This window comes from Meleagris gallopavo, chromosome 1, assembly GCF_905368555.1.
Source record: "Meleagris gallopavo chromosome 1, MGAL_WU_HG_1.1, whole genome shotgun sequence".
In the NCBI taxonomy this organism is placed as follows: domain Eukaryota; kingdom Metazoa; phylum Chordata; class Aves; order Galliformes; family Phasianidae; genus Meleagris; species Meleagris gallopavo.
In genome coordinates this window covers 95,497,564-95,519,157 of record NC_139404.1, presented here as the reverse complement: position 1 = coordinate 95,519,157, position 21,594 = coordinate 95,497,564, and the positions used below count along the sequence as shown (strand labels likewise).

Sequence of the window (21,594 nt, the reverse complement as noted above, 5' to 3'; positions counted from 1 at the left end):
TTTTATAGCTCTCTTCAAAGATTTTTAATATTCATCAGAGAAAGCCCAGAAAGCAGGTGCTTTATTTACCCACTAAAAGCTTATAAAATAAATCTATTAAAAGTTTTATATATGTTTCTGTTTTTAATTTATTGCACTTTGTTTTTCAAATATATTATATTTTGAAAGCCCTTGACAGAGTAACAATGTCTGTTTATACCACAAGGCTTTATTTATGGGCAAACCATTTAAAAAGAAAAAAAATCATGGTGTATTTTCTCAGGTTTGCTTCTGAAACTGTATTTGACCTGACTGTGCAAAGATACATTTTCTATTTAGCGTGCTCAGGCAAGCAGTGCTCTGTCTCCTGAGAGATTAATGTTGTAAGCAAGTTATGCAGGTGACTCAAATCCAGTTAATTTCACATAAAGAATGTTAATTGCATTAGCAATGGCATTCACTCTGATCACTTTATAGCTGTATAATTAGCAATTGGATGTATTCAAGGTGTTGTCTGAATGATACAAAAACAGGAAATAACATGAGAGAGAACACGTTCTTTCCCAAATCATACTGTGAAAAATGTAGAGATAATAGAAAAATGGAAATAGCAGTTATTGTTATTTGCATGTCATTGATAACTGTGATCTGTACTTACAAAGCTATTTATTTTCTAGCAAATTCGTAACTATTTTGGAAAAAGCAATTTTTAAGAACCCGATCTGAAACTTTTGTTATATATTCCTAAATTGTCTTAGTGAAGAATGGAGTGATTTACATAATGATCTTTTGGCCATTTACTGCTTCATCAGCAGAGTTCTCTTCAAAATATGATAGGAATTTATTTTCTGATCTCCTGTGTAGAAGCGTTTATAGCCACAAGTAGCAGTTTCATAAATATGCAAGTCTTAGTTTCTTAGCTTTTTACAAGCAGCTTTTGTAAACATGACCAACAATCATTTCTGTATGCAGATCAAGCAATCAGAGAGGTACATGCAGAGTTATTATGTTCAAAGCTAACTAACTTTGAATCAACTATAAGGATGTTTATTGGGATCTAATTTTTTGGTTAAGGATCATCTCTTGAAATACAAATACCAGAAGGTAGATTGAGCTCTTTTAGGAGAAAAGTTGTAGAGAAAAATTTACAGAAAGTTCAATTAACGTATTCCCTTTTTGATGCACGTCTTCAGAGACAGGCTAAATGCATTGCTTAGTGCTAAGGCAGACAGCTAATGCTTTTGCTACTTTGACCAGTTTAAATGTTTGTCAGACTAAAATTACTTTATCCGAATTTTTCCATGCTTGATGTTTACTTTAGCTGATTTTTATTTTTATTGCTTTTTAATTTTCAGAGAATCATTTGAGTTGGAAGAGACCTTTAAAAGTTGTCTATTTCAACTCCCCTGTAATGAACAGGAACACCTACAGCTAGATCAGGTTGCTCAGAGCCCCATCTTGCCTTACCTTGAGGATCTCCAAGGGCAAGTCTTCCAACACATCTCTGGACAATCTGTTCCAGTGCTTCTGTTCAAATGATCCACCCATCACATCAGTATTTTCCCAATTTGGAGAGAAGGATGTTACTGGGGCTGCGTCCCTTACTGAAGTCTAGACAGATGACATCATTGGCTTTTTCCTTGACCATTGATGCAGATACACAATCATAGAAGGCCACTAAGTTGGACTGGCAGGACTTGTTCTTTGTTGCTATACTGATCGCCCTGTATCATATTGCTCTCTTCCACATGCCTTAGCATAGCTTCCAGTAGGATCTGTTCCATGATCTTCCCCAGCATAAAGTGAGGCTGACAGGTCAGTAGTTCCCTGGGTCATTCTTTCTACATCTATGTGCCCAACAGCTACTGCAAGCTTCAGGCACAGGATACAGAACAAAGAGGGACAAAAAGTTGGAGAATAGGAATGGCTTGGGAGAAACAGGAAGAACAATGTCTGCCCCTTGGATATGTTATTATCTCTAACACCTGGAAATTTGCTGTTGATTCTTGAATGTGTCTGTTGCTCTGCTGACAAAATATATTTTTCTTTGCCTTTAGGTAACTGTGCTTGTATTATGGAATTCTATGTGATGCTGCATCACTGATACAAAGAATTAACAGGCCTTCTTGTATTTCTTATTTTCTGCCTTACTATTTTAATTTGTATAAGTTCTCATTTTATCAGATGCAAGTGAATTCAATGGAAGCTGAGCTTTGAACATATAAAATGAATGCTAAATTCTTAAGAAAAAATAAATTGACAGTTTTATGTCTCAAATTAGGCATGAAAATTTAGCAGTTTTTTTTTTTACCTTGCTTTCTTAGATCTCTATCACACCCCTCCGAGAGGGGCTGTGAAAGTAAATGAATTCTTTATGAAGCATTGAAAAAGGTGTAATGGAGATCAGGAGGAAAGTAATAATTCTTTCTTTGAAGAGAGTTTTGAGTAGTACAACAGGAGGCCACCCACTAAACAGTACAACAAAAGCAAAATATTAAACACCTGCTCATTAGATGAAAACCAACGATACGAGATGTTTAGGGGAAAAGTTGCATGTGATCATATAATTGCAACCGTTCCCATGAGGCAGAAAAGGAATGAAGAAAAGGCATACAAACAGCCTTAATTTTGACTCTTCTGGCTCTTAGGTGCTGCATATTAAATTATGCAACTTTATTAATGTCCTTTTAATGTTTTTGTTTGTTTTTTTGTTCTTTTGTTTGTTAATTTGCATATATTAAACATCTATAGCAAGCCCATAAATTCAGCTCTGTGGTTAGGAAAACAATCTGCCTGAGTCAGAGTCTGCTATTGCTTACATCTGTGTGAATTTTGAATAATTTTCTAAGTGACATCATACCTCTCAACTTGCTGAGAATGAAATGTTAAACGTAGTGTGTAACTGGTTTTAGATGTCTTTATAATAAATCCCTGTCTTGAGTGGAAATATTGGTTCATGTAAACCCAGTCTTATAATGGTCTGTCTCTGGCATAAATAATTTATGACAATAAAAGTGTGGTATGGCTAGGAGAGGACAGAACAAAATTTATGCAATCCAAAGGCAACTTGGAAACTAACCCCAGTGACATCCTTTCAAATGAAATTACCGGTACTTTGAGTTTGTACCACTGTAACTGAGATCAGATTGTGGCTCTGCATCTGGATTTCAAACAGGCCTGTGCAACATTATGATGATTAATAATATTTGTAGCTTTGCAGACTAACATAACAAGGGTAAACAGAACTTATTATTCAGGCCTTAATTTATTTTTCCGTGATGAAGTTAGTGATGGAGATGAGTGAAGATTTGACCTCCACACAATAGCCCTCAATCGGCTGGGACACCTAACACACAGTTTGCATTTTCCTCCAAAGCATCAAGGTATTGATTATTGCCAAAGGCAGGATATCTCTGTGGGCAGCTCATATATTCCTGGAGCAGATAGAAGCTTTTAAATCACACTCAGACCATGCAGCAGTGCAGAGCCAAAGAGTTCACATGGAAGGGCATGATCTGGAAGACGTCCCCAGTGCTGTGACAGGCAGACAGCCGGTGCTGGCACGCACTTCGTGCTAGTTTATGTGAAGGCCAGACATGACAACCTCAGCATCTCCATCCCAGCCATCACTGTTCTGGCTGCCGGTGCACATCATCAGTTCCACTTGTCTGAATTTGTGGAACTCAGCCCTCTTTTCTATCTTCTGCAGATCAGTAAACAAAAATTTGCTGAAAAGTCAAAAGTTTTTTTTTCATTTCAGCCCTCTGACTCACTGAGGAATTTAATTTTTAATGTCTCTTTTCAAGAGCGGCCCACGTTTCTCAGGCGACCAATCAACCAGGTGGTGCTGGAGGAGGAGGCAGTGGATTTCCGGTGCCAGGTGCAGGGGGACCCGCAGCCAACCGTCCGCTGGAAGAAGGATGATGCAGACCTGCCAAGAGGAAGGTGAGATCAACATTTGTGTTCCCCTCACCTTCAAACTTCCACTGTTGAGCACATTGAAACTGCTCTTGACTGCATGTGCTTTTTGTTTGACATCACAAACAAGACCTATTTCCCATGTTTCTGGTCTTTGACACATAAACCGTGTTCTAGAGCAAGCTGAGCAGGGAAACCCACTCTGAGCTGCATTGTCCAGCTCAGCTGTCATGGATTCTAGTGCAAGGAAGAAAACTGATGCATAGTTGTTGTGAACAGATGGCTATTCACTGCATCTTCAGGAAAAAACTGATGTCTTAAGGGCTGCACTAGTGATAGCAGCCTTCACAAAAGGGAAGGGTACAGACCTTCTCTGTGACACTTATGGGATGCATTCATGGCAGAGCTTTGCTGGTTCTTCTGCTAATGTTCATTGTGTCTCAGAAAACTCTTCCACTGGAGAAGTCAAAAGAACTTCTGATATTTTTATCAGAAGTGGAAAACACTGGTTTAATTCTTTCAGTCACCAGTATTATTTCTGCTTCTCCAATCATGGTTTTAAAAAAAAGCAATTGTGGTGTTGTTTGACTAGTTTAACCCTGTCAGTGTATATCAGATGTTCTGAGAGCACACTGCTGAGACGGGGCCTAACTAAAACATGTTGGAAGTTTTGGCCTTCTTTCTTCATTGCAGCATGCCTTACATCTTCACCCTAACTAGGTAAAATGTGGTAATTCCTAGGAGTCATAAAGTGAATGGTCCTCATTACATCTGGGGTTAACATCACTTGTTTTTCAATATTTAAATCTTGAATAAAATAAGAAAACTCAAATTGGTCTATAGCTGTTCTTGCTTCCACATCCTCAGCTCTATGTTTGACGTGAACATGGAATTATTTAATTAAGTACTAGTGAATGAATTGTGCTGCTATGATTTAGTCTTACTGCTTAAGTTGTTTTAAATGCTACCTACTTCTAGGTCTTGTAAGCAGAACAGATGGTGCAGTTGCAGTGCCTTTTGTTAGGCTGCATGCTGGATTAGGTTTTTAAAATGGCTTTATATACCTTTTTTATATATTTTACTGTGAAAAACACATTACTATGTTTCTTCTGTCCAGTTGTGATGTCTTTCTTTCTAAGATAAAAAATGTAACAGGAAATGGGAACAGTTTTCATAGTGCTTTTAATATCAGATGATGATATTCAACTTCAGTCTCAGAAACTGTTCAATTTTTTTTATTTTTTTTTTTCCACTGCTGTTAAGCAATTAATTAATTGTCTTTGGGCATCTTCAAGTAGAAAACAGCTATGTCTTCAGTTATGTCTTCTTTAGACCATCATGGGGATGAGTGAATAAGGTACAAAGTTACAGAATCTCATGCTAGAGGCCACCTTGGGTAATAGAGGACTGCCAGTGCTATTGTCTATGTAGAAGGTTACCACCATATGGATTTTGATCGTTTAGTAGTCCAGTACTAATACCTTAAAAACAAACACTGATTATGAGGATTATATGTTTTCAAAAACAATATATATAAACAGAATCTTCAATGTCCAAAGGGTGGAAATTTCCAAACCATGATGCACGTTGTTTAATCAAGGAAGATAAACTATCTGAAATGAATTTGTTTTCCTTTATTTTTTTTAATGCAAACAAATTTTCCCAAGGGTGGGTTGAAAGAATGAAGTGAGAAAATGAAAATTTGGGTAGAAATGTCTTAAGTTTCTACTCCTTGATGAAACATAAAATTTTCTTTTTTTTTTTTTTTATGTTAGAAAAGAATGTCACTTGCATTTTATGAAGTCCTGTATTTTAAGCATTTTAACATCAATGGTGAATTATGAAATTTTAAGGAATTCCCTTTGTTATAATTTCATGAATAAATAAATCCTTTTCCTGAGTAGATCTGTGCTGCTGCTTGTCTTAGAGATTTCAAAGACAATTTCCTCTTTCTACAGCTAGTGATGTTCTCCACACATTTGTCCTTTTGGTTTTGGTTGTGGGCCTTTTTTTTTGTTGTTGTTGTTTTTTATTCCAATAACTTCCTTTTGGCCACATCCCTAGGTTACAAGATAATTATAGTAGATACCTTCTTCAATAAGTATTGCAAATTATTATAATTTTCTATTATTAATTCAATTTTCAAAAATACCTTGGTCAGTAATAGCAAAGTGGGATAAACTGAATACTCCGTATTTGTATGCATTTTGTTTCTTTATTCCACTGACGATGAATGCCAGAATCAGTGATACTGTATCCATAGTATTCCAGAAACCTTTCTCTGCTTTTCTATCTTAGTTCCTTCTAGCTTTTTCGCTGAAATATGTGAAAGCAAAGAGAAAAGCAATAGCAGTACTTTCTGGTGGCAAATATAAACAGTATTGCTCCACCAGTTTGTGGGTTGAGCAATAATTGGGAAATAATTTCAGTCTATTACAGTTTTAATTATATAAGTCCCTGGTGAACTGTAAACATCTCCACTCGCAGTTGGACTGGGGGAGGGAACAACTTCGAAAGAAGTAAATGTGTTTGAAAATATGAACATTTAAAAAATCTTAATTTAGGTATTTTGTTTAATTGTCCTCATAATTACCCAGAAATTTATGAACAATTGTGCTTTGAAACTAAGAACAGATGGACATAAGTTTATTTTGAGTGTGCAGATCTTTATTCCAAATTTTCACTGTTTTGAATTAATGATCTAAAATAACTGTCAGCCTATATTTTTGAATTTAAGACTAAAAGTTGTTCATCTAGTCAATATTTTTAAAGTGTCTGCAAAAAATAGGTCTCTCTATCACTCAGAGGGAGCTTCTTTTCCCAAATCCTCTAGACATGACCTGAGATTTCAAAGATCTCTGTACACATCATGGAGCCTTTTATGGAGCTTTTTTGTATCTTTGGACAGGAATTAAGAAAGCATTAGGAAATACCAAGTGGAAGTGGTGGTGTGAATTATGCATAACTGTTTTCTTAGGGTTTTTTTTTTGTCTTCTGTTTTATTGTGTTGGCCCATGACCTCAAAGACGAATGTGATGATATGTCGCAGTAGAGGTTGAACCTTCCCACCAACATTCCATTATGTTTTGCTTCCACGTGACAGATGGCAGCAGAGGGACAGTCTGATGGAATAATGTCCGGCGTGGAAGTGTGTGTAAAGAACCCATTTACATTCATTAACACTTGATGAGCTTTTATGGAGACCAAACAGTGAATATGAGCACTGTGAGGTGATGGCTGGTGTGTTTCAGTAGAAGCAACAGCAACATTTCAGTGACCCATTCAATTTTTACAGGTGTGGCTTGCAGGCTTTTGTTCATCGCTGGCAATAATGCATAGCTTATGGTGGTGACTTCCTACATATGACTATGTAGGAAGACAGTGTTATGTAGCTGAGAATTTGCTCTGTCATTGTTACTGTGCTCTTTGTATCTTTGGTAGCTTCTATGGAAATAATTAGAAAGCATTACTTTCAGAGCAAGCTATGTATATTTTTGTAATAATTAATTAAATTATTCAGATCTGAAAATTCTTTTTAGACTCTAAACCAATCCCAGCATATTAGTAGCTTGCTAAAAATATTGATGCTGCACCGATGGGCAGAAACAAAGGGCAATGTGAAATGTGGGTTGTATAAATCTTTTTTTTCCAGAAGCTGTCCATTTTAAATCAGTGACACGAAACTGAAATGGATTGTGAAACCAGGATAGAGGCACATGGTGTATATTTTATTTTTCTTGCTTGCTCTAAAAATTCAACATCACGCCATATCTTCCACAGTATACAAAGGCGAACGGAATAGTTAATCAAGTATGACTCGTGTCAAACTATTGGAGGTGAACAGGATATTGTGGGGTCACTAGTCTTGATGCCTTTGGCTGAAATATTGGATTCACAACTTCATGAATAGTGTTCCTTTTCTTTATAAGCACCTCAAGGAAATGGCACAAAAATTGTACTAAGCGTGTACTAAAGCAACTCAGCCAGCTGCAGCTATGCAGAATGATCAGGAAATACTGAAAATTAAATGAAAATCATTTTTACACATTGAAGTCTTTTTCTAACCACAGGTTCAGGTAGCTTTCCTTTGATGTCTGCTTGGCAGAAATAGAGATTATACTTTCCTGCTAAGAGTTTGATGGTCTCCTGTGTTGTCAGGAATTCAATATGGCCTGAATCAACTCTTGATTCATCTGCTTTTCATTCCTAGTACAAGAAGAAAGTGATATTACTTGAGAGTCTCCAATATGAGAGTGGCATATCTATGACTAGCACTTTAATAAAATTTGAATAAGGTTTGTAGAGTGTTTCATGTCTTCAAATTTTTTAGCAGAGTCAAAGAGAGCAGCTGCATAGTCTGTAATTACATAGCAAGTAATACGAATATTTTCTTTTTTTTTTTTCCTCAGGAAGTGAAGAGATTTTCAATTACAAGTTAAAATTTATGACACACTATAATAACTGTTTAAACCTTTTACACAGAAGAAGCTAGCAGTGCCATCTCTTTGGGAAAGTGAAGTTAGCTCAGCAAATGTATTTTTCAGTTGCCTTAAAAATGACTGAGTAGCAATCACTTGGGCCTTTTTTTGCATTCCAGCAAAGAACAGCTGGCTTAGCTCAGTAAATACATCTCTAATGAAATTACAACCTTCTCTTGCAAGTTGCATTTACAGGCATTGTCTGATTAGATGAATATTATACTAGAAATGAAGAGTGGCATCTACACCAGCAGGAAGATGTATTTGTTTTATGTACTGTCCACACAATGGAAGAGTGTAGGCAGAAAAATCAAGAGTGATGGAAAACAGTGTGTAGTTTATCAAGAGTATACTGTGCTGAGATTGCAGGCTCTTAGATGAGACAGAGCAATTATATCCACCAACGAAAAACATAGTCACTAAAAATTAAAAATATTCATTAAAAAGTATTAGGGAAAATGCATTATTTTCTGTTTTTTAAAAATTCTATACATTTAAGTCCATTGTTTGCTGAGAACTGTAAACATTTTTTTTTAATTGCTGTAAATGACAAACCCTAATGTTTAACCTTAACTACAATTGAGAGTTTAGAGTAAACTTATTCATAGATATGTTAGCTCCAAATAAAATCTTTGTAGATATTAATCCTGCTATGTTTTTCAATCTGGCCCTTGTGCCTAAAACATAATTGCATACATATAGGCTGAACAGAAATTCTGTCTGTCACACTTCTGATAGGTGCATTTTCACTAAGTACTGCAATTTCTGTGTTTTTTTCCATGGCTTCTTGGGGGATCAAGAGGAGAAGATCACAAAATTTGTGTACCTGTCTTCCAGGTACAAATCTTTGAAACAAATTTAAATGCTTTTTACAGAGAATCTTACCTCAGTAAGCTCTGAAAAGCTATATTTTTAAGAGGTCATCCAAAAAAGGTCTGATGGCAGGAAGTGTTCTGCATTTGTATTTTTGCATGATCACAAGATAAGTCCCTGTAAGCCAGAGAGACAGTAGTTTTTAAGAAGTGGTGAAACTTTGAGTTCTGTGAGTAAACACTGTGCTAATAATTCTATTTATATTCTGTGGATGGGATAGTGAGGTATTTAACTACAGCCTCCTCTAGACACAACCAAGGGGAGAATGACCTTTCAATGAAATATGAGCTAATAACACTGCAGTACTGTGTGCTTTGGTCAAGTTAATCTCTGTGCAGTTTGTAACAAAATGCAGTCTAATGTGTATTGAAAATTAATTAGAGTAAAGAGTGTGTTTTAGTACTATAATGGATATAATCTTTGGTTACATCAGCAAATTTCTGTTGCTATTAATAATAATTAGCATTTCTAAATAAAGGGTCAGGAAAATAGGATGTCTTTCATATTAGCTATACTACATGTACTATTCATCACCTCTGGTTAGGAACAGTATGATTTGTACGCCCATCTTTTGTTTTCTAAGCCAGGACTCAAACGGAGATTAGCTCCCTCTATGAGGAACATAAGGGAGAAGATTGGATGTTCTTAATAGCATGTCAAAAGGAGACAGCAGAAGAAAAAGGTTTAATATGTTGTTTGTACTCTTATGTACATATGGAGGGAATAAAGACAGCTTGCAGAGGATGTTGTTATGTTGGGTTTAATCAGTACATGGCTGGAACAGGGCAAGCTATAATACAACTTGCAAAGCAGCTGTGTTGCCTACCAGAGCACAAGTGAATTTCAACAGCATGCAGTGCAGGTGTGTGTTTAGTTGTTATGTTGAATTATTTGAGGAAAATTCTCCTATAAAGCCAGAGAGATTGTTTAGAGATAGAGAGATGACGTAGTAAAAGAAAGGCAGAAACTGGTTTTGGTTTTTGTATGTAGCATCAAAATGGCATATCTAATTGTTGGTTCTTTTTATTCAGTATCTCTGTTTTCTGGTGTATGTTTTGCTTTCCAGTGATGCCTTCTCAATCTGTAAGTGGAAAAATATTCCTTATGTTTCCTGAGGAATGGATGGCCATGTGAAAGTGTGAATTAGAGTATTTTTTGACAATTGAAATCTCTCTATGCATGGCATTGAATAATGTCCTGTAGATCTATCATCCCACAGTTACCCCCAGAGGTCTGTAGTCTAACCCAGCAGTTATCTGCATTTTATTTGCATGAAGTATTAAATGCTGTGAGCAGGAGTGTTTGGTACGTGCTTGTGCTAGACTGAGCAGCAGAGAAATGGTTAATAGAACTGACATTTAAATTAGCTTCATGTTAAGTGTCAGATCTTGCCACAGCTGAAGAAGAGCTATTGTTTCATGCAGTCTGTTTGCGGGTGCATGAAAACGGTCTCCAGTTGTTTACATAAGGGTTAAGGTTGGAAAAATAGTTTTACAGCCCCACATATAGCAACCATAAAGGAATCATGTCAACTAGCAGCCTACATGTTTTCTCTTTGCTGAGTGAATCACTGATAATCTATGAAGTGATCAGTGGCGATGCACTTGAAATGTGATTGCCATTAGTGAATTGTTTAGTTTTTATCCTCTCTTATGTAACATCCTAAAACTGTTGAATGTTTGAAAACTAATAGAGTCACTAATAGAGTTCTGAAAGAAAATTTAATACTGGCAGTAAGGTCCTCACACATGGATTTTTCAGAATATTCCAGTCATGAAAGACAGAAATAAGTAAGTACTTTTGTCGGGAAGGAGACTCAAGAAAACTTGATGTAGAATTTTGCTCAAATTACCTGTTCCGGTGCTTGAATCTTTCTTCAGTGTTGTAAAAACAGAATATAACAAATAAAAGCTTCTTACTCACATGGTTTATACATTGCATGTATAAGCTTCAAAATATTGAGGTAGTATGTTTCCTTGAGAAGCGTAAAGATATCAAACAATTTAGGCTTAGTATTATCAGTTTATTGACTATTAAATATAATAGAATGAAAAAGTGTGCTGTTTTTCTGGGAAATGTTCAAGAAAGGGAAACTGATAGTTTTACTCAAGCAGGAGTAAAATTCAAGAGCTGTGACTACAACTTATTGATGCTTCTGGAATGGTTGGCTTAGAGGGATTTCTTCTGTTTTAGGTATACTCTATCCCTGTATGAGATATAAACTTTGTCATCTCAGCTAAAAAAAAAAAAAAAAAAGAAAGAAAAGTGTGAAAATAGTGAAAGATTAAAATTAAAATTTTAGCTTTGGGAACTATTTTTCAGTTGCTTAAAAGGTAGTTGCAAGGACTGGAACACAGTTCTTACGGTAAGAAAAAACAAAACACTGTTTTTCCATAAAACTAACCTCCTTAAAATTAATTTCAGTGATGTGCTGAGCAGATAACCCTAAGTATCAAGGGTTTTTCTGACATTAATATATGATATAGGCATTAATAATACAAACCTCCCCAACTGCCAGACAAATGTGTCTCAACTGTGAGGTAACAGACTACTTCTGTCAACAGGAGGGTAGGTCTCCATGCCAAGTCATTACATGGTCTCTTAGCTCATACTTCTAGTGAGGTTCAAGCTTTTCAAATATGGAGGTCTGTCTGGAACTAAAATCAAATCAGAAGCCCATTTTGGATAATTATCATGTGGTAATTCTTTATGAGTACTTCTCTGTGCAAATAGAGTTGTAGAGACAAAAGAAAGCCTTTGTCATTTTAGAGTGTTTACTAAGACACAGTTTCCCAAACATGTTCTGTTCTGAACTTATATGTGTTTTCAAATTATTTTAGTGGAAATAAAAAAAGAGTCCCATTTTTCATTCTTGGGTTTCTTCTGAGCTCACGGCTGCTGGTTTTGAGAAATACTAATTAAGTGCATTGACATGTGTGTTCATTCACAAGGGTAGTGCTGCATAGTGTAATGCTTCCATAGAAGTCAGAGAACATAATTTCCTTGGACATGGGGATATTTTCACAATATTGGCACACTGACTGTAGCTGTTGCATTCATCTTTTATGAGATTTAGGCCCTTTTGTTGAATGCCTTGGCTTAAGGGATAATGGAGTGTGGTCCTGTGTTTTATATTATTGCAATTGAGAGTGTCAACCAGAAAAAATTATAGAGAATCTTCTGGTTAAAACCCATAAAAGATTTTGGACTAAAGCAGAATCTGCTGTCAGTATATTTTAATTAAAAATAAAGGATAGTAACCTGTATCACTTAACTCTTTTCTGGCTTGTTGGCATGAAGCCAGTAAACCATTTTATAAACGATTATGATATATTCCTCACGATAAGAAATTCAAGGTAATGTCACATTGTCTTATACCTTTCTCTGGTATGAATAGCATAGCCGAGGAATAAATGGGAATCAGCAAACTCTCTCTCTCAAACGTGTGTGAGTGGCAGCTGCCATGTCAGCACTTGGGGATAGCCCCTCAATTGGTCAATCTACCATAGCCTTCAGCTACATCTTAGAGCCACTGAGCAAAAAGCAGCCGAGATGATAGTCGTACAAGAAAGTAATTTAGGACCATAACACACAAACGCATTTTTGTGCTCTCTGTCTCTGATTCAGTTTTTACTAGGGAACAAAAATGAGAGGGCTCCCTTATCTTTTTCTGTGTCACTCACATTGGTTTGTGCATCATCTTTCTTCTTCTGCTTATCACCTCATGAGCTGTAAGTGTAAAACAAATGTTTCATTAAGGGAGCTGGCAGTAGGGACAAATGCTTACCTGATGGGAATGGCAGCTCTTCTTTCTGCTTCTGTACCACACAAGGCTGAAGCAGATAACGGTCTCATGCTTCTCATCTTCACTACAGTCTGGCTTCTTCCTCCATCTGGCTCAAAAAGTCTAGGAGCCAGTGAAAAGCTGTGGCACTATGCTGGAAAGTGAAGTGCCAGAACCACAAAGAAGAAGAGAAGATGGAAGCTTGAGCCTGCTTAACTCCATCATGTTTACTGTTTTGGGCCAGTAGCATCTCTCTTTGGTATTGTGAGTAATCTTCAAGTTTTGTATGCACGTATTGCATTTTTTGTGCCATCTCTAAAAAAATAAAAGGAAAGAAAAAGGAAAGAAAGGGGGGAGGGAGGAGGAGAAAAAAAAAAGGAAAAAGAAAAAGAAAAACAGGAAAGAAAAAAAAAAAAGTCTTACAAAACTTAAATACAAAGAAAATAAGTGCCTGATATAAATTGATGTAATTTTTTGAGGCCAGTGACATCAGTTTACACCAATTAAGATGTGACTCTTGCAGACTCCCTTCAGCAGGAAGAATATCTTCTTTTTTAATTTGAATTTGTTGAATTCATTGAAAATAGTAATACAATCTCATAACTTTAAAATGCACAGCTGAAGAAAGTGTATCACCAGTTAGACTTAGTTGGATATCTAGGAATGTAATGACTCCATCTGCACACACAGCTGTGCTACCTGTGCATGCAGAAGACAAATAAGCACATATTTTCATGCGTAACTGCCTGCACGCTTGTTAAAATCTGGAAATTTTAGGGTTCTGTGAAGCACTCAGTAGAATGTATATCAAATGCAAAAAACGTACTGCTAAATCTCTTTAATTTCACTGAATTCTCTTATTTCCTATCTCTGTGTCTCTCTTTTTTATTGGATAGCCATGGAAGATTGGTGGCTGAATAGGGACAAATACACTTTTGAATGTATGAAAAAGAAACCCTGCAAACTGCGACAAAAACAGTGTAATTCAAGATTATTCTTAGGTCCTTAAGCCAGTGCATGAATCCAACCTCAGTATTTTAATTTGTGCTGGTTAAGAACAGTTAATGTGTTTTGTTTTATTTGTTATTTGGTTGAGCAGATGGTAATGGTTTTGACACAAATCAGGGTTTTTTTTATTATTTTTTTTCTTTTCTTTTCTTGAAAAAGACAAGGCTCTTTTTCCCACTTTGTCACAGCTGGTTACCAATCAATCTCAATTCACGGTACAGTGATGATAGCACATGTTGTTCAGGGGCCAAATCTGATTGGGTTGCATTTTCAGCAGTGTTTCATATTAAAAAAAAAAGTGTCTGTATGGCAGTGACTGTCAGCACACTATTGTACAACTGTCATTAATCAAAACTAGCAACAATGAATGTATTCATCTGTGCCAGAGACTGCCAGATTTCACTCAAAATCACCCAATTTCTATTAGAATTTCCTCACCAGCAGTGTTTTCTCATCTGCTTGTTGTTTTCTCTGTTTCTTTCTCCCTTTCCAGTCGCCTGGCCCCCTTCCTTTTAGTTAATTAAAGACAGATCTATGTGAGCAATTACTTGTTTATAGCAGAAGTTATGTAACACAATACCCAAAAGTGGTTGGGTTTTATCCTAATGCAGGGACTAGCTGTTCGAAAGCCCTCTTCCAGTTCAATTTAATGGCTGAAGTTTCAGCTAAACTGAAAGGTTAAGCACCTCCAAATGTTTAACAAAGGGAAGTATTTAAAATCAATTAGATGGCCATAAACACATGTAGCAGATGTCTGACGCCCTACATTTTGTGCAGAATGTTGGCATTACTTGGTTAAGAGACAGCAGTATTAGGGTAATATGTGGGAAGGTGTTTCTTGACATTGCACATATTTTGAAGACACTGCCTTCTTAGCACACCAGCATAACTGGTACACTCTGTTTTTCTGCTGCCCCACCATCAATCCAGGAATCTGGCCTCTGACCTCTGTCTGAGTGGCATTGACAGTCAAAGAGGCCCTGAGCCCAATTCCTAAGTGTTAGCTTGGAACTGATCCAGATGGGAGTGAACTTCTCCAGAAACTCAGATGGAAACATCTTGTTGAGCACATAGGAAGCTCTGGATTGAGAGGAGATCAAACGCTATTCCAGATTTTGCTTGAGAAACTTAGAAGATACAACCACATTCAGCCTTCTCATCTTGTTACTTCACGGTACCTTTCTCACACAAGCTCTTTGTTCTGCTATACATAGATCAACTAAAGCTAAAAACCAGTTTTCTTCTTATCCCTTCCTGCCTGCTTCATCTGTCAAAGCTCCTCACTGAACCGTGGTGACTTCTAGGGACAGTGTGAGAGGAACAGATGACTGAGGGGCAGCATATCAGTACTTCAGGACAGCAGATGGTTATGCTATCCCGTGGGCCCATCTGTGTTTGAATCCAATTGCTAGACGGCATGTTCTGCCAGGGTGGTCCAAAAACTCAGTATGGTCTTGTTGGAGAAGCAGGCTAGGAGAGCAGGACCACTCCTTGAAGTAATTGATAACTGGGCCATGACAGTGACACATTTACTGCTTCCTTCATTTCACAATCCAAGTGGGAGATTATGGTTGTGCTCCCTCTCTGCGTCCTGGCATGCCATGCAGCTGGCTTTTTCCCCCAGCAGCCTTTGCACAATTTGCATGATTGGCAGGTGCAAGCATAAAGACTGCTGAAGCCTCCAAGGCAGCTGGCTGGCATATCAGTACCAGCGCATCAGTGAGATGAAGAACGAGTCAGCTGCAGCCCACAGCAGACTGTCAGGCCCTGTCCCAGGCTGCCTGCATCCCAGTTTAAGCAGCCAGCCAATCAGATACAGCCCTGTTGCCTGTCTGGTTTTATTGGTTTTATCTCAGCAGTGGTAAGTGAACCACAGGGATGTTATTTATCTTTTCTTTCTTTTTTTTTTTTAAGCCATTGTAACAAAATTAGTGTCTAATTGTTGCCCAGCTTTATAAATGTGATTCCTATATCCAACTCATATTTTCATTACAGCTGATCTTAGTTTTGTCATCTCACAGGAGGTGAGTACCACTTCATATTTTCAGTCCCCTGCAGCTGGCCGTGTGTCAAGAAAATAAGCAATTTCTTTTGTCTGCGACTCTGTGGTGGCCAAAGATAAATAATTACTCCATTGTTGTGGATATGATGTCATATTCTTGAGAGTTTTAGAGAAGATCGTTTACCTTTTCCCAATTATCGAAACAGTCGTTCTATTTGCCACTGACAAGAGCAGCACAGAATGCAGAACTGCATAATTTGTGTACAGTCAGGATGAAATGTGCCCCAGCTGCTTATGGCTTTGGAATGAGTAGCTGAACAGCTCTGAACCAATCTAGAAAATAAATGTTAAGTTTTCTATTGTCATAAGTTTGTTTTGTCATTCAGTAGTACTCTGCTAGAAAAAAATAGTCCCTAGAAGTTTCTGACTACTCTACTTATTCCCATTGACATATCTCTTGTTCATTAGTTAAGTCTGACATACAGGAATCACAGAATTACAGAATTGTAGGGGTTGGGAGGGACCTCCAGAGATCATCAAGTCCAACCCCCCTGCCAAAGCAGGTTCCTACACCAGGTCACACAAGTAGATGTCCAGGCAGGTCTTGAATATCTGCAGAGAAAGAGACTCCACAACCTCCCTGGGCAGCCTGTTCCAGCGCTCCATCACTCTCACCATAAAGAAGTTCTTGCACATATTTGTGCAGAACTTCCTATGCTCCAGTTTCTGGCTGTTTCCCCTTATCCTGTCTCCACACACTGCTGAAAGGAGTCTGGCCTCGCCACTCTGCTCTCCACACTCTGCCCTCCACACCTTAGATGTTTATAGACCTGGATCAGGTCCCCTCTCAGTCTTCTTTTCTCAAGGCTAAACAGACCCAGGTCACTCAGCCTTTCTTCATAGGGGAGATGCTCCAAGCCCTTCACCATCTTTGTGGCCCTCCGCTGGACTCTTTCCAAGAGACCCCTGTCTTTTTTGTACTGGGGAGCCCAGAACTGGACCCAGTGCTCCAGATGAGACCTTACCAGGGCAGAGTAGAAGGGGAGGATCACCTCCCTCGACCTGCTGGCCACGTTCTTTTTAATGCACCACAGAATGCCATTGGCATTTTCGGCCACAAGGGCACACTGCTGGAAACATGTACAGTTAAGTGGAACTCCTAATGAAAGGGATGTGATCTGTTTATTTATTTATTTTTTTCTGACAGAACAGTTAGCCATAGTTTGGTCTTTTTGAATTTGTGGCGAATGACTAGAATGGATTTATTGAGTATGGAATGAAACTGTAGTGCATTGTGATGAGTGTAAGAAAATACTTTGACTTCTCTATGTTCATGAAACAAAGTTAATCTTATTGATGTTGTGGGCTCTCCTTAGACATAGCAGAGCAGCATATAGGGCTCTTTGAGTTAAGATACTTTTATGTCTATTAGCATACAATACTCTTGCTTCAAAGCTATAATAAAGAAGCCAATATAATGCATGTTTTATACACGTGATGCTCCCGAAGCATTTAAAAATACTCATAAAGATCTTCACAACGTTCCAATAAATAATAGCATTACATTCTTACTCATTAAAACATGTAAGCATGTTCTTCTCTATCATTTCAGTATGTTTGCTAAACAAGCTTGCAGGCAGGGTTTTTATTGTTTGACAAAGAGAACGTAAATTAGTTTTTCTGAAGTTATGTAGTAAACATTTACTGATATATCTTGAGGTCTAGATCTTTCTTTAGTCTCATGTGCCTTTTTCACTATTTGATGCATGAAAATATGAAGCTAAATCTCGACCTTAATTAAGATATCATTAGCGTATGTCTAGAAGAAATGTTGTTGAAAGTAATTTTCAAGAGGGTATTTCAAGAGCAAAATATCTATGCTGAAAACTGGTATTTTCCTGATTCAGGAGGCAAATAAATTTCATTCAAGATAAAGTATCCTGTTGACTTAATGAGGTTGGATCGGAGCCTAAAATAGTTTGTTGAGCTAGACTTTTACAGGCTGGTAACTATTTAACAGATAATATTTTTCTATTGTTCTTGATTGAGCCACTGTGAATGCCTTGTGAATGAATGCTCACAGCTTGCTGCCATACATTATTTTTTCAAATTTTACACATTCTCATAATTCTACAGTTATTACAAGAGTAGAAGCAAACAAAATTGACATAATTGAAATCTTCCAAATTTATTTTAAGAAAGAGAATGTTATTGTTCACTCTTAATGAATCACTCTGTAGTATTTCTGTGAAATTGATAAATCTTCTTTAATCTGCCTTTTCCATAAATGTCACCTTCCAGAGCTTAAATATATTTTTGTTGTTTATAATATTGTAGAGTCTGATCCTACCAACATGCATAGTTTTCCTAAGGGGTTGCTGCTATAGTGAAGAACTACATATAAAGGAAAAATTCCAAATCAGGTAAAGACAAAATATGTATCTCACAAAGTTAAAGGTGTGAGAAACCTGAGCTGTCATTTATTGATAATTGATGTCTGATAGCTTAATTTTATCACATTACTCTAGATCAAGGATGAAGTGCAAGATATTAATAAAACCCTTATACTGAGTGAGCACAGAAATACTAATTTTATGTAAAGTTTCTAAGTAATGCAGAGTGCAATAAAAATGTCACAGAGATTAATGCTTGGTGGAATTATCTAATGTTAGGTAATAATTTATCTTCAAAAGTTGAATCGAAGATAGAGTCAGACTAGCATATCCCAGATAAGATTCTCTCTACATTTCTGTCGACTACAAAATATTTTCATTCTTTTTTTTTTTTTGCAACACAGGTATGACATTAAAGATGACTACACTTTGCGCATCAAGAAGGCTATGAGCACAGATGAAGGCACCTACACATGCATTGCTGAGAATCGAGTTGGAAAAGTGGAAGCATCTGCTACCCTTACTGTGCGAGGTGAGTGTTCCTGAGGAGAGAGAGCTTGTGTCCTGAATGAATCAATGGCTTTCTGACAAAATGAGCCAAATCCTTACCTGCTGTGTTTGGTTTTCACGCATCCTGTTGGTGCTCTACTGATTTACTACAAATCTGAAATCCTGCTCCCAGTGATATCTGTGACAAAATTCTAGTTGACTTCAGTAGGATAGGATCTCGCAGCAGTTAATGATCTGTTCTAATATTTTTTTATTGAAGAATAGATGCATATGTTTTCATAAGCAAGCAGTAACAAACTACACGGACACTCTTTCATAAGTAAAAATTCAGTTTAAATTGTTGTTATTATGGTTCTATTCCCTAATAAATATAAGGAGTGCAGTATGTTTACAAATTTCAAACGTAATGTACATAGTATAATGGAATTATTAGCACTTCCATAACTGAATTCCCTGCTGTTATTCTTTACTTGTAAGATAAATCCCAGTCAAAGGAAAAAGAAAATCTTAATTAATTTTGTAAGTAATACAAGATAAAAACTAATGTATTCTGTCTTAAAATATCTCCCAGTCCTTAGTATCCACTCATTGTTTATGGGGTGCTATTTGATATGGTAAAAAGGTTTTAACACCAGCAGAACAACGAGCTGCCCAAATGTCTTTTGTGACAGTAGATATGGACATGCCAAAGATTATATATAGAGAAAAAGTTTGTGGGACAATATTTCTGTATTAGTAAATAGATTATAATAGTTATTACTTCATTCCAAAAGATAAGCTACGATTTGGCACAATGGATATCATGCAGATACTATTTCACAGTTTAGTGGTGCATGCTGACAGTTTTCAGTAGAGCTGTGAAAGGTTAATAAAAACATTTTTGGCTTTATCTGTGCTTCTCTTTTCATACACGTTAAATCAAATGTTCAAAGTCTCAGTGGATTGCTTTATTAGAACAGGGGTCAACTGACCCAAGAGGCCAGCTTCCATTTCCATCCATTTAATGCATGGACACAGTTCAGTTTAATTTGCTGAATTCAAAGGGCAAAAAAGCACCAAATGGCTTTGTAGAGGGGGAGATGTTAGTATATAACAAAGAAAAGAGAATATTGTGATAATGCATTTGCTAAAATATTGCCTCAGTGTTCGCTCTAGGTAATATGTGGTAATGTAGATCTTCCTGTTTTCATCTGAAGAAGTAGGTTTACCTGTTACATGTTTGTGTAAGAGATTGTTTTTCCATTTGTAATGTGAGAAAAGTAGTCTCTACACTGAACTCCAAGAAATGCTCTAAATCTGCTCCTTTGTCACAGGCAGAATCATGATATCCAATATATCTGACAACCAATTTAGTAGCCTTTAAACATGCCTAGATCTGTGTCTACTGTGTGCATCACTGAAGCAGGCTTTTAATATTTATTTATATTATAGACTTGTAATATGAACAATAACTAGAAACAAGCAAAAAAAAAATCCTTTGAAATCACTGAAGCTTGAATTTGATCAAATTAAGGTGAAACAAACAAACAAAACATGTAATTTAATTGATTTTCCTACAGTAAAAGCAGGCTCTCATTATCTTGGGTACTACTCTCCCCGAGGTTTGCAATTTACATTCGAATACATAGTGTTTATCCAACATAAAGGAAGCCATGATGATATAAGCTTATTAAATGTTCAGGGTAACAGGAAATGAGAAAAGCTAAGAAATTCAGTGAAGAAATGTTATTAGTCGGTATTTCCTGGAAACAAAGTACCAGATAAACTCCTGTTGACTGAAAAGGGACCACATATGGTGTTCCTTTTAGTTAAAAGAAGATTTAATTCTGAATTCTTAAACTTTCACCAATTTCGTCTGAAATTGATTTTAGGAAAATCATCCTTCATATGGAGGAGAAAATCATTTAGCACTTGAAAATTCACTTTGAAGGTCCTTGGGCGTGTTTTTTTCTGCAGTTTTGACTGCAAATCTGGCAGCAACAGCATAATCCTTAGCTACCTCCATCACAGCTCCACCTTCTCAAAGCAATGAATGAGGATGCAGTCAGGGAGTTCACTGTTTTACTGTTGTACAACTATTACATGGTTGTAAGTGATAACAGAATTTGAATTCAGTGATTCAGTGTTCAGGCTCTGTCTTAGAAAGATGCACATCACTCATTCCTTATCTTTCTGTGAGACCAGGAATATGTCATAATACTAAAAATCAGAATGTCTCAAAATAGATTTGAGAAAGGGCAGTAGGCTTGAAGTAATTAAAGTGAATATGACAAAGTAAGAATAGAGATACAGAAATGCTGAGAACAAAAACGATATTTGGATGCTGCACTACATAGGGATCTGCACGTCTTCGCTTTTGGCCCTAGTCTGAACATAGGGATATAGAGCTAATTATCTTCTTTTAAAATAAATAGGTAAATAAATATGTAAATAATGTTACTCAGAAATATGTAACTGTTTCTACTGCTAAAATAAGGGAAGTTTCATGTAACCAGATTGCAGACCTGAGTCCAGCTTTTTTGTTCTTGGGAAAGGGGATGTCTGCATTTTATTAGCAAAGGGACAGGCAGTCCTCTCTCCCAACACAACTATAATAAACAGCTGTTGCTATCATCAAGAAATCATTTGTTGCAGCAACAGCTTTCAGTC

At 36.8% G+C, this 21,594-nt stretch overlaps 1 protein-coding gene across 6 annotated transcripts in view; it reads left to right on the top strand.

The window, feature by feature from the left end:
* The window catches only part of ROBO2 (roundabout guidance receptor 2), a 459,965-nt gene that overhangs the window by 311,675 nt on the left and 126,696 nt on the right, over positions 1 to 21,594 (top strand). For all 6 annotated transcript variants that reach the window (XM_031556589.2, XM_031556590.2, XM_085241102.1 and 3 more), the window contains exons 5-6: positions 3,786 to 3,924; positions 18,840 to 18,967. In XM_031556589.2, the coding sequence (XP_031412449.1) occupies positions 3,786 to 3,924; positions 18,840 to 18,967 (267 nt within the window). The remainder of the gene's footprint in view (positions 1 to 3,785; positions 3,925 to 18,839; positions 18,968 to 21,594) is intronic.